General features: G+C 28.8%; 1 protein-coding gene across 1 annotated transcript; it reads left to right on the top strand.

Moving 5' to 3' along the window:
• Window positions 1–10563: 10563 nt before the first annotated feature.
• On the top strand, window positions 10564–12618 carry LOC100818267 (zinc finger protein CONSTANS-LIKE 3). The gene is made up of 2 exons (XM_003527237.5): window positions 10564–11272; window positions 12189–12618. The coding sequence occupies exons 1-2, from the start codon at window positions 10727–10729 to the stop codon at window positions 12291–12293; spliced, it is 651 nt and encodes a 216-aa protein (XP_003527285.1). The 5' UTR covers window positions 10564–10726; the 3' UTR covers window positions 12294–12618.
• The last annotated feature ends 845 nt before the right edge of the window (window positions 12619–13463 follow it).

Here is a 13463-nt window from a genome sequence, read left to right as displayed (position 1 = left end):
CTAGACCATGTCTATAGGTTAAAGAAGGCACTTTATGGCATAAAACAAGCACCTAGGGCTTGGTATGAAAGATTAAGTAAATTCCTATTAGAAAAGAATTTTACTAGAGGAAAGGTAGATACCACCTTATTCATAAAAAAAAAAGGATAATGATATCTTGTTAGTACAAATTTATGTTGATGATAATTTTTGGATCCACTAATGAATTTTTGTGCAAGGAGTTTTCTATTGATATGCAAAGTGAGTTTGAAATGTCCTTGATGGGTGAGTTAAATTACTTTCTTGGACTACAAATCAAACAAACAAATGATGAGATCTTTGTCAATCAAGCAAAGTATTGCAAAGAACTCATTAAGAGATTTGGAATGGAAAACTCAAAACACTTGGCTACTCCTATGAATACAAGTTGTTATCTTGACAAAGATGAATCCGGTCAACCTGTTGATCCAAAGCAATATAGAGGTATGATTGGATTTCTACTTTACTTATCTGCAAGTAGGCCAGATATTATGTTTAGTGTATGCATGTGTGCAAGATTTCAATCAGATCCAAAGTTTTCACATTTAATGGCAGTAAAAAGAATCATAAGATATCTATTAGGAACAGTTAGTTTAGGATTATGGTACCCTAAGAATTCTTTATGCAACCTAGTAGGATACTCAGATTCAGATTTTGCTGGATCAAAAACAAATAGGAAAAGTACTAGTGGTACATGTCAATTCATAGGGTCTGCACTTGTTTCTTGGAATAACAAGAAACAAAATAGTGTAGCATTATCCACAACAGAAGCAGAATATATTTCTGCTGGTAGTTGTTGCGCACATATTTTGTGGATGAAGCAACAACTATCTGACTATGGAATAGTATTAGATCACATTCCCATAAAATGTGACAACACAAGTGCCATAAACATATCTAAAAATCTAGTTCTTCACTCTAGAACCAAGCATATAGAAATTAGGCATCATTTTATTAGAGATCATGTTTTAAAAGGTGATGTTGTTTTAGAGTTTGTAGATACTAAAAATCAACTTGCAGACATCTTTACAAAACCACTAAGTAAAGATGCCTTCTATAACATTAGAAGAGAATTAGGACTAATAGATGTTAGTGACTTATCAAAATAAATCTCTATATTATTATGGTATTTGAACAATTTACTATTTCCTTATTTGCATGGTATGTTTGGACCAATATTAAGTATGTTATTTGACTATGTGGAGTTTATAATTAATCTATTCATGGTTGTTGCTTCATGGTTTTCATGGTTCTTGCTTCTTGCTTCATGATTTGGTTGATATTTTTTCATGAACATTGTATGGATGTTTAAGTTATATTTGCATACTTAAATTTTGATACGCACTTTGGCTTTTTGTTGATGCCAAAGGGGGAGAGAAATGAGATTAAATCAAGAACTCACATGAGTAATCAATTTAATTTTAAGATAAGCACAAATTCAAAAACAAAGGGGGAGAATTTATGTGAGTGATCGACTAGGAAAAAGTGTGTGTGAGTTTCTTGATTTCAGAAGTTGTCATCATCAAAAAAGGGAAGATTGTAGAAGCAAAGCATCATGGTGAATCAAAGGTGATTCAAAGGTGTTTTGATGATAACAATGATGATAACAAAAGATGATGACAAAGGTGATGATAAAAAGCTCAAAGATCAACTCAAGTGAATCAAAGATCAATCAAAGAACAACTCAAGTGAATCAAGAACAATTCAAGAGTTCAAGATAAGAATCAAGAAGAATTCAAGACTCAAGAAGAAAGTTTAGAGTCAAGAATCAAGATTCAAGGTTCAAGATCTCAAGAATCAAGACTCAAGATTCAAGAATCAAGAGAAGGCTTAATCAAGATAAGTATAAAAAGTTTTTCTCAAAAACTGAGTAACACATGATTTTTCTCAAAACATGTTTACCAAAGAGTTTTTACTCTCTGGTAATCGATTACCAATCGATTACCAGATTTCTGTAATCGATTACAAGTAGCAAAATTGTTTTGAAAAAGTTTTCAAATTGAATTTACAACGTTCCAATTAATTTCAAAAAGTTGTAATCGATTACAATGTTTTGGTAATCAATTACCAGTCCCTTTGAATGTTGAAATTCAAATTTAAATGTGAAGAGTCACATCCTTTCACATAAAAGCCTTGTGTAATCGATTACACTGATTTGGTAATCGATTACCAGTGACTGTTTCTGAATAAATCAAAAGATGTAACTCTTCAAAAAGGTTTTGACTTTTTCAAATTAGTTTTACGTTTTTCTAAAAATTGTAACTCTTCTAAATGGTCCTCTTGGCCAGACATGAAGAGTCTATAAAAGCAAGGCTTTGATTTTCTTTTAATAATTTGATTCATTCAATCTTGAACACTTATTTCATACAATCCTTTACAAGCCTTGAATCTCTTTGAACTTCTTCTTCTTTGTACCAAAAGCTTTCTGAAGTTTTCTGGTTTTCTAAACCTTGAAAACTTGTGCTATTCATCTTTTCATTCTCTTCTCCCTCTGCCAAAAAAAATTCGCCAAGGACTAACCGTCTGATTTCTTTTTGTGTCTCTGTTCTCCCTTTTCCAAATGAACAAAGGACTAACCGCCTGAATTCTTTTGTGTCTCCCTTCTCCCTTGTCAAAGAATTCAAAACGACACAGTCTGAGAATTCTTTTGATTCTTCTCATTCCCTAATACAAAAGTGTTCAAAGGAATAACCGCCTGAGAATTCTTTTGAATCCCCATTCACAAAGTATCAAAGGTTTAACAGCCTGAGATCTTTGTCTTAACACATTGGAGGGTAATCCTTTGTGGTACAAGTAGAGGGTACATCTACTTGGGTTTGACTGAGAACAAGAGAGGGTACATCTCTTGTGGATCAGTTCTAGTGGAGGGTACATCCACTAGGTTTCAAAGAGAACAAGGGAGGGTACATCCCTTGTGGATCTTTGCTTGTAAAAGGATTTTTACAAGATTGAAAGAAATCTCAAGGACCGCAGGTTGCTTGGGGACTGGATGTAGGCACGGGTTGTTGCCGAACCAGTATAAAAACTCTTGTGTGTTTGTCTCCTTCTTCCCTAATCTTTTACTTTCCGTTGTGCATTTAATTTCCGCTTTTACTTTCTGCTAAGTTTCTCTTCTACTCCTCATTCTCTTAACAATTTAGTAAAAGCCATAGAAAAGTAATTTTTTAATTAGTAAAAGTTTAGGAATAATTAATTCAACCTCCCTCTTCTTAATTATTCTGAGGTCACTCAATCCAACAGATCTATCTTGAGAACTGCTTGGAACACCCAACATTTTTGCTAGTACACGCATCAGTTTTCCAAAATACCGAAAATGCCCTTATGGGTATTTTTGGTTACAAATAGCATATTAGTTTTTCTATTTTTGCAGCGCCTTTTTTTCATAATACCTCATTCCCTTAGTGTAACTTGTTTCCATTAGCATCCTTTTGTGAATGTTTGTTGTTGTTGATGGTGCACGTGCGTTGTTTACAGATATGCGGTGAAGTTCAATGGTTTTTCATTGCTAGAGAAGAAGAAATGCGTATTAAAAAAATTCAAAACATACGGATTGACATCCGTATGTTTTGAATTTTTTTACATTATTTTATTTACAAATTTGATAATTAAACAAATTTGATATTTAATTGGATGTTGTATTTAGATGTTTATTACAGTAATTAATAGTTAAATAAATTTTATATTTAATTGAATGATGTATTTGGATGTTTACTACAGTGATTGAAAATTAAACAAATATGATATTTAATTGAATGATGTATTTAGATGTTTATTACAGTCATTGATAATTAAATAAATTTGGTTTTTTTTACATATGTAAAATTTTATTAAACCTATGATTTTTATTTACACTTTATATATGTAAAAAAAATTAATTATTAGATAAAAATTAATTATCACAAAATTTATTATGTAAATTTACATGTGCATTAAATATATATTAGAAATTTTAGTATTATATATAATGATATTAATTATTTTATAACATAATTGACTTATTATCTCATTTGGTTAGAGTCTTGTGCTAATGATGCTATTTTTATACGTTGTTGGTGGATAATTCTTTTGTGCCGTTGAGGCCTGTCATAGTCCATGTGAGTCAGTAGGACTAATTTACCTTTTTTTATCTAAATTTTTCTTTTTATTTCTTGATTTTGATTTTATTTTAAATTTTATATTTTAACAAATATTCACCAATAAGTTTTATAATACACACAAGTAAAATTTACATCAAAATGTTAGTGTTTTTATTATTATTTCTTAGAATTACTTTACAAAATAAATTTTAAATAGAAAAAACTTAAATATATGTTTTGATATAATATCAACATATTGGTAGCTTTATAAATATATATAATAATTTTCCTCTTATTTTCTACTTTTACAAATTTGACTATATTATGTTAAATAAAATTTAGTAATTAATGTTATTGGGAAGTCAACATTATTTAATATATTAATTATTTGTATTATTTATTGAATAAAATAGATTCATTAAATTTAATAAATGTAATATATGTTTTAGTGCTTTAAAAACATCCTTATTTCATTATATTTTGAAAGTATTTGTTTGTAAAACATGTTTTAAAAAACCAACTTCAATAGACATGAATATAATATTAAAAAAATTGATAATTATATACAGAAATATAATATTTTATCTCCTAATTTGTATAATACTAATTTGACTACTTATTATATGTATTAAATATGGTATTTAATATTACTGAACAATCAATTTTTCTTATAATATATTAATTGTGATATTAAGACATTAAAATTTCATTATTTCTATTTTTTGAAATTATTGATTTATAAAACATATTTTAATATAAAAGCTTTAGTAGATCTAAATATATTATTGATAAATTGATAAATATATAAAAATACCTATATTAATTTCTATATCTACTTACTAATTCGATTACATACTATAATTATTATGATCATTGATGCTATTTAGAACTGAGAAATCAATTTTATTCAATATATTAATTAAGTATATTGTTTATAAAATATAATATATTCATTAAATTTAAAAAATGTCATATATATATATATAAGACATTAAAAATATTATTTTATTATTTTTTGACATAAATGGTTTATAAAACTTATTTTAAAGAGATAAATAGATATTAATAAATTGATAAATTTATATTCGAATGTAATAATATATATTTAAATTTTTTTTATTACTAATTCGACTACATGTATATTTAATAAATGTGATATTTAATATTATTGTCCATTCAATTTTACATATAATATAATAATAATTATGATATTTATTAAATATAATATATTTAATGAGGAAACGCAAAAATGGTAACTAAATTCAAAAGCCTACTAAACATGTTACTATAAATTAATTAAAGACTTCAAAGAACATTAAATACCCATCCACCATATATATGGGTTTGTGTGTTGTATAGTTTCGAGCCAACTTATTACCTAAGATTCAATTTGCAAGGAGTACATTACTCTAAAACCCAATTAAGATGAAGTTTATCTCTTCTGTTTTATTCTTTGTGCTTATTCTTTCCATTGGCATTGGTATGTTTTCATTTTTACTTATTCAAGTTACTCACTTAATTAAGAATACAAATGTTTTAAAAAAAAATTATTTTAATAACAATCTGAGTTAGAGATTTGTTGTTTAGTATTGAATATTGTGTTTGTGTGTGGCATAGAAAATGAAGGTCCATTGAGAGTGATAGAGGCAAGCATTTGTGATGTAAAATTGGATGACTATTGTGAAGAAGATTGTTTCAGTGATTGTCCCAAGAAGTATGGAAAGAAAGCCCAAGGTATATGCAATGAAGCAAGTGAGTGCATATGTCGTTGGCAATGTTAAGTGTTTGATCTTTTCCTCCAATGATGTCTTTAAGAATGCTAGGTTACGTAACCACAATGATGGATGATTGGATTCAAAGAAATAAAATTACTCTTTCATAATTATATCTTTGTCTTTCATTTTCTATTTCAGATTCAAAGTACGATTATTCTTTATTAATTAATAATTTAGTTTACTATTTTAAAAAAATGGAGATAAAATACTTAATAACAAATTCCTCAAATAAAAAAATGACACTTTCCTTAAAAAAGTAATAGTATTTTTTTCCTTTTTATAACTTTTTAAATAAAACATGGATTTTATTATTGTATATTGATATTATAAATATTTATTAGTTTTACCCTTTTCCATTTTTGAATTAGTATATAAGAGAAGAGTTGTAAACTATAGGACTTCTTGTTCAAGTAGGAAGATCTTGGTTTTTCTCATTTCTTCTCTTCGATGATAAAACATTCATATATACTCAATCAACTAAATAAAATTATATGCCTCATGGCACATCAACATCTAAACGAAGATAAAACATGAAAACAATTCAGCGTAGACCTAACCATTTGCTCACACGAAGGGTTGTATCTTCACAAAGAAAAACACAAGAAGGGTCATATCTTCATTTTCAAAGAAAAACACAAGAAGGGTCGTATCTTCACTTCCAAGCATGTCCATCCACAATGCCTCCAATAGAAGGATCCACCCCTTAACTATTTGCTCACACGAACATGAAATTGGAGATCACCACAATGACATCCATGTGTCCCACACTCAAAGATAAGCTTACAAAAAAAAATTATACTTAAAACAATTTAAAAAACGTTAATTAACTATTACATAAACTCTATCATCTTTAAATCATGGTATTTGAAAGTAAATAAAACCAATAACATCCAACCCACATAAGCCAAACATCTCATATTCAACTATCATGAAACAATTCAAGAATCAACATCATGCATCAACTATCAAGCATTATCATCATGAGTTCATCAATCATCATCACCATGAATACCAAACATCAACACCAACGACAGACTTTACTGCATGGATATTTACACCACACTATGAATTAACCAAAGTACATCCCTTAACATGGTTGTCTCTCTGATCATTCAGAAAGACCTAGATTAATCGTGCAGAAGCTTACCTCGATAAGATATGCATTAACATTAATCTCTAGAAAGGTTCACTTGTCCATCTATTCTATAGGAACATTCGGCACTAGCCACCCCAGAATCACACAATATTAGGTTGAGGACCCATCAAATATCGTCAATTTACATGTTGTAAAGAAAAATATCACAATAAAAGAGGTTAAATTGGAAAGACAAATATTCCTTTGACACAGCATGCTCGAGGGAGAAATTGCATCAGAAACTTCTCAAGGTTACAAATAACTCATATCCTTAAAGAATATAATCAATAGAGAGAAGTTCACTTGGTGGGACATTATTCCAAGTTTTGTTTAGGAGGCTTTCTTTAGAGATAAATGTGATTTATCAAAATTTCTTTTTTTATTGTTAAGAATACTTTCTCTAATATACTCTTTTTTATTAGTTGAAGTCTATTGGAAATTACGATTTTTTGGATCTCACTATTAAATGATTATCTTTTCTAATTTTATAAATTTCAATGAATTTTGACCAATAAAAAATGTGTTGATAAAAATATATTAAAAACTGTTATTAATACTTCACATTAAGTTATTATTAAAGAATAAAAACATGTTTTCACTCCACTCTACCACCAAATACGTGTATGGTTAACCATTGCAACTCACATTCAACATAAAATTACATATTTTAAGACACAAAAACTAAAATAACTTGAGAGAAGATTTTTTTTTTTTTGTAACACCAATGTTTGCAAACAACTCCAAGAAGTTTCAACAACTAATACCATTGGTGGCTAGTCTAAACATGGACCCTATTAATTACTCGTCTCATCATCGCTTTTTTTTTTTTTTTGCCCCTCATTGACTATGGCGAGGTGTCCCATATAAAGAAGTATTGCCAATAACGGACAAACTCATATAATCCACAAATTTGTGGGCATTATTTTATTCTTTCATTGGACTTCAAGGGTTTACGCGTGGAGTTCATAGATGTCATTGATCGAGTCATCCTCTCAACTTGTCTTTGAAACCATAACATCTCCATAAGATCCCCTTTTTATATGGGTTCTGTTCAACGAACCTTACACTATGCTTGCATCCACTCATTCGGTTCATTATTGTTTCTTTCTTTTGTTTTGTTTTATTTTAATTGTTGTAAAGTCCTATATTATACCCATTTTGAGAGATTTCCTAGCCACGTAGTTCAGACCCACATGTGTTCACGTGAAATCTCCCCCTTTGACCAAGTATCCATGTGAAATCTTCAGTGCTAAGCTAACGAATAAGAACCTATAAAAAGATTAATTGTTTCGTTTTAATTTTCTAATCCAAGGGACACTCCCAATCAAACTAATTAAATGCATGGAAAACCGGTTTTTTTTTTATTTATTGTAATGCATTGAAAACAGGCAAGTTACACACACATTTATTTCGCATTTAAACGATAGAATTAAAATATAAAATGTAAAAATAAAAAATTCACATAGTGCAAGAATTACTCGCTGGCACAAAATTATTCATATTTAATTTTTTATAAAATTATTCATATTTAATTAGTGGTCTTCAACTTGAATTCTAAATATATTATTAATTACATTAAACACTCTGTACAACAAAAATGAAAATTTGCATTTAAATAATTACATTATATATTTAGAAGAATTTTTTTTTTTTATCAATCATAAGAATCTTACATAATTCTTGTAGGATTGTTTCTTGTTATAAAAATCTATAGTCTCATAAAAAATTACACTCATTTTTAAATATGTTTAAACGCTTTCATTTTGCTTTAATTTTTTTAAAATAATAAATGAATGTTATAGATAATTTTTTTTAATATAAGAAAACTACATAAAATCGTATTATTAATTTTAAAATTTTAGAAGATAAAATAAAATTCTAAATACTCATATTATCAATTTAAAATATATAAAATATGTATTTTACTTTTTGAAATCTCAATATTAATAGTTGAAGATGTCAAGAATTATAGTATAATTTTTAACATTTAAGTGATATGATCTAGACATCAGTACTAGGAGAAAGTATAATTTATTCAATAAAAATTATAATTAACTACTTTTTTTAAGAGAAATTACGATTAACTTTTAAATTATCCATAATAGACGTAAAATATATAAAGGTAGAATTATTACTAAATATAAAAAAGAATAGTAATCCCACCAATCATTCTATAAATGATGGCAAATATGAAGATTGTGAACTTTCTTTTGGTAGTAGATTACGTGAACTCTAAAAAATCAGAGATGATGTGAATTTTAATTAATATTTATCTCTGTTAAAAAAGATATTACATAGCTTCAGCAAAAAAATATATTAAGGATAAAAAAAAATTGTTAAATATGTAAACTTTAACGGCGGTTATAAGTCGTTAAGAAAATAACTGAGGACTAAAAGTATAATAATTTTTATTAAAGACAAAAGTAAGAGAATTTTTTAGAGAAAATTAAAATGAATTCAATTTTAAATATTTTATTTTTTAAATTATGTTTCTAATTAAACATAATGGATATTGTTAGTACTATATTATTTTCCTTGTTACACCAAAAGAATATTGTTCTTGTACAAATGAATGGACGAAGGAAACTATTTTTTTTATCAAACCCAAGAATAATAGATTATCTAGATTCCAGAGGGAAGCCCAGGTGATTATCACGTGGGCCTGGTCCCACAGTAGATTACGTAGGCAACCTCAAAATGGGCACATATCACGTGGATCAGGTCCCACAGAATACCACGTAAGGCACCCACCCTGATCAAGCTACGAAACGGACGAGGTAAATACTAGGTAATAATACCTGTACATTTTATTATTTTAAACATTCTTTTGATATATTTTTTATCATATTAAATATTTTATTTATATTTTGTATTCTTTTTATTCTAGGTATTGCATTAGAATTTAGAGTGCCCATTAAACATTTTTGAAACTAAAAAGAGTTAAGTATCAAGAAGACAGAATATATATATATATATATATAATGCACATAAATTATACAGTGCATATTAACAAAGTTCAATTCAGTAAAAAAAAACATAGTTCAATTACTACTTAATAAATTACTATTAATCATAAAGGGTGTAAATAACTAGAAAAAACTAATTCAATAAATTTAACATCCAGTTGTATCATTATTTCAAATCTTACAGATAGTTATTATAATTTTTTTTAAAAACATCTTAAAAGAAAAAAGGTCTAACAATGAAGCTGAGTCTTACCCATAACCCAATCTTGTTACTATTTACTTGCAGCGTCACACAATTAAAAGCCCTGAAAACCTGGTAAAAAATATCTCAGCCGTAGCGTGCACTTGTCTTCTCCAGAGTTATTTCTTATACAATCCAGAGTTTTCACCCACAAATTTGTCTTCAATAGAATTAATTCGTATCCAATCTAAAATTTTCACCCACAAATGAACCAACACACTCACTTAGCATTCCGTGCTTCACTCTCGGTTAAGTTAAAAAATCCCCCGAGAAATCCGACAAAGATATTATTATATTATTATATTATTCTATTATTATATCGTTTTACACTAACTACCTATATTTTTGGATAAAAAGACGATAACAACCTGCGAAGAAAAAGAATACGAGGATGCAAGTTGTACTTAACTAGTTGCATCGCAGCTTAATTTACACTACGCTCCATCTATTTATTTTAGTGCCGCGACAGAGACAACAAAGAGAGTGAGAAACTAAAAAGAGAAGAGGAAAAAAAAATGGAGGAATCATCAACAACATGCGTGTTGTGCGAGAAGAGGGCAATGATGCTCTGCGACTCGGACCAGGCTAAGCTATGCTGGGAATGCGACGAGAAAGTCCACAGCGCCAATTTCTTGGTCGCGAAACATTCTAGGGTTCTTTTATGTCGTTTGTGTCACTCCCCGACTCCGTGGAAGGCTTCGGGGATGAAACTCACGCCCACTGTGTCGTTTTGTAACCGCTGCGTTGCGGAACGGAACGCGAGGTGGAACCGATTGGTGAATAATGAAAATGAACATCAACAACAGCAACAACAACAACAACAGAGTGATTTTGTGGTGGATGATGGTAGGGAATATGGTTCTGATCATGTTTTTGATGATGACGATGGTGATTATAGTGATGATAGTGGTGAAGAAGAAGAAGAGGACGAGGATGATGAAGAGGAGAATGAGAATCAAGTGGTTCCAATGTCTTCTGGTTCTGCCACGTCACCACCTAAGGTTGCCTGTTTAGCGTTGAAGCGATTGAGAAACAACTCTTTTTCTGTCGATTCTTCACATGTAAGTTTTTTTTTTTTTTATGTTTTGATGCTCCTCTTCGATTTTTACAATTTTTTTTAAATATTATTTATATGGGTTTTCAATTAATTATTATAAAAGCTAATAAATTTAATGATTATTTATTATTGAAAAGGTGAAAAAAAAACTAATTAATATACTATTTTCTCCTTTTCAAAATATAAACCTGTGTTGTGGAATGGGGTTGCAGCAAGGTTCTCAATCTGCTTCGTGTCTTCATCTTCTTTGTTTTTTTGTTCTTTGTCTTTTTGTTTAGATCTCCTTTAGATCTGTGTCTTCTTTCCACGTACTAGGTAAGGTTCGTGATCACTTCGCCCTCGTTCTGTTGTACTTGCAATAAGTGGGTGCTCTGTTTTAATCTGTGTGTCTGTGTGTATGTTTTTCTCTCAGCTTGTGGTGCAACTATGCAAATTGTAATTTATATTTCTTGTGGCAATGCTTGTACTAATTGTTTTAGAATATTAGATGAGTTTATTAAAAAAAAACTTTTTGATAATATCTTGCAATTGGGAGGTTGTATTTTCCTGATACGGTAAATCTGTGATACTAACGGTGCAATTAATGGTCTATTCCTTTACCTTATAAATCTGTCAAGGCTTTCGTTTTTGACATTGTTATTGTGTTAACTTTGAATATGCATGTAGATATTAAGCTAATATTTTGTTTCAAAGAAAAAAAAAGTTAGGTAGTTTTTATATTATTATTCAATAAAAAATTAATATACACATGATAAGTTTATTAATTTTTATAAAATTATTTTAAAAATCATAATAACAATCTTTTATAATTTGCAAGTAGATGAAAATTTTATAACGTAAGTACATCATTATTAAATTTTTTATTAGAGGATATTTTCATCCTTGATTAATTAATGTTTTCATTTTGTTTATGGTTACAGGATGAGACAGCGTGCTCTTCATCTGAGATGCTTAGTTCTACATTGCCTAGTGGTGATGAATCAACCTCTTTGAGTAGTGTATTAAAGAGGCATCGGGTTGATTAGTGAAAATTGAAGAGGTTAGAGGTGGTGACGGTTTGTGTTGATGAACCCAATTTGATCGAAAATTAATCTGGACCGTTGAATTGATAGGACAACTTCTGTTTATAGGGCAACTTCAGATTATGTTTAGTGTTAACTTCCATCTTTCTCTTGAAACTACTTAGTTTATAGAACAACTTAGATTCAGAAAAAAAATTGTTTTCTTTTTGCATTCAATTTTTGTAGCCAACCCCATTGATAATAACTCTGTAGTTCACATTTCATGATATATATGTATGTGGAGAATGTATATACTTCAAATCCTACTTTCATTAATTTTCGCCACCTATTTCTTGTGTCTTGTTATCTCTTATTATGTAAAACTCACCACAATGATGTGTATATTTTATATCCTACTTTCATGCCTTTTCACCACCTATTTCATAGTGTCTTGTTATATCTTTTTTATGTAAAACTCACCGCAATATTGCATAGAAGCTCAATTACTTTTTTCTTCATTGTTTGCTATTTAGTTATTTTTGGCGATAAATGTAATTTTTCATTTTTCTATTTTTTAATTATTGTAGTTAGGATCTTTAAATTTTTGGTAGAATCTTTGAATTATCTTGTTAAGTTTTAATCTTTTAGATCAATTGAGATTAAAAGTTTGTTTAGATCTAAGGCTAGAAGTACTTTTAAGAACTTATCTACTAAAAAATAGTTTATATTTCTAATAGAAAAAATGTTAAAAGTACTTATGGCTTGTATCCAAAGAGACCCTAATTGTTTTTTTCCTCTTCTCATATATATATATATATATATTCTTGTAAGAATTAAAGATAGATGTTTTGTACCCATTGAGTTTACTCCTTCTATTTTAGCTAAACATTTGTTGCTCAGAATATTTTTTTTGAATATTAAACATTGTTGTAACAAGCTAGCAATATTTGCAATTTCTAAGTTTCTAGTGGCATAATTAGTGCAATTATTCACTTGGGCACAGGGAGAGGAGAATGGAGATAAAATTTTGTGAGAAATATACGTGGCAGTTGAAGAGTTATTGCTATTTTGGCTTTCGTATCACCATACACTTAATCTTGGCTACAAAGTAAGAATGCGCGCAGTGTACATTAGTGGATAGAAACTAGAAAACAAGTTGCATGGACTTGTCTATATAAGGTAGGTGATAGTGGA

This window comes from Glycine max, chromosome 6, assembly GCF_000004515.6.
Source record: "Glycine max cultivar Williams 82 chromosome 6, Glycine_max_v4.0, whole genome shotgun sequence".
Classification (NCBI taxonomy): domain Eukaryota; kingdom Viridiplantae; phylum Streptophyta; class Magnoliopsida; order Fabales; family Fabaceae; genus Glycine; species Glycine max.
The sequence above is the reverse complement of the archived record's forward strand: the minus strand, read 5'-3'. Positions and strand labels throughout refer to the sequence as shown.

What these genes read in the sequence shown, in the direction of transcription:
- LOC100818267 (XM_003527237.5), top strand. Translation starts at nt 10,727, where the DNA reads ATGGAGGAATCATCAACAACATGCGTGTTGTGCGAGAAGAGGGCAATG. An exon ending in TTTCTGTCGATTCTTCACAT is followed by an intron (nt 11,273 to 12,188) that starts GTAAGTTTTTTT and finishes TTATGGTTACAG; the next exon opens with GATGAGACAGCGTGCTCTTC.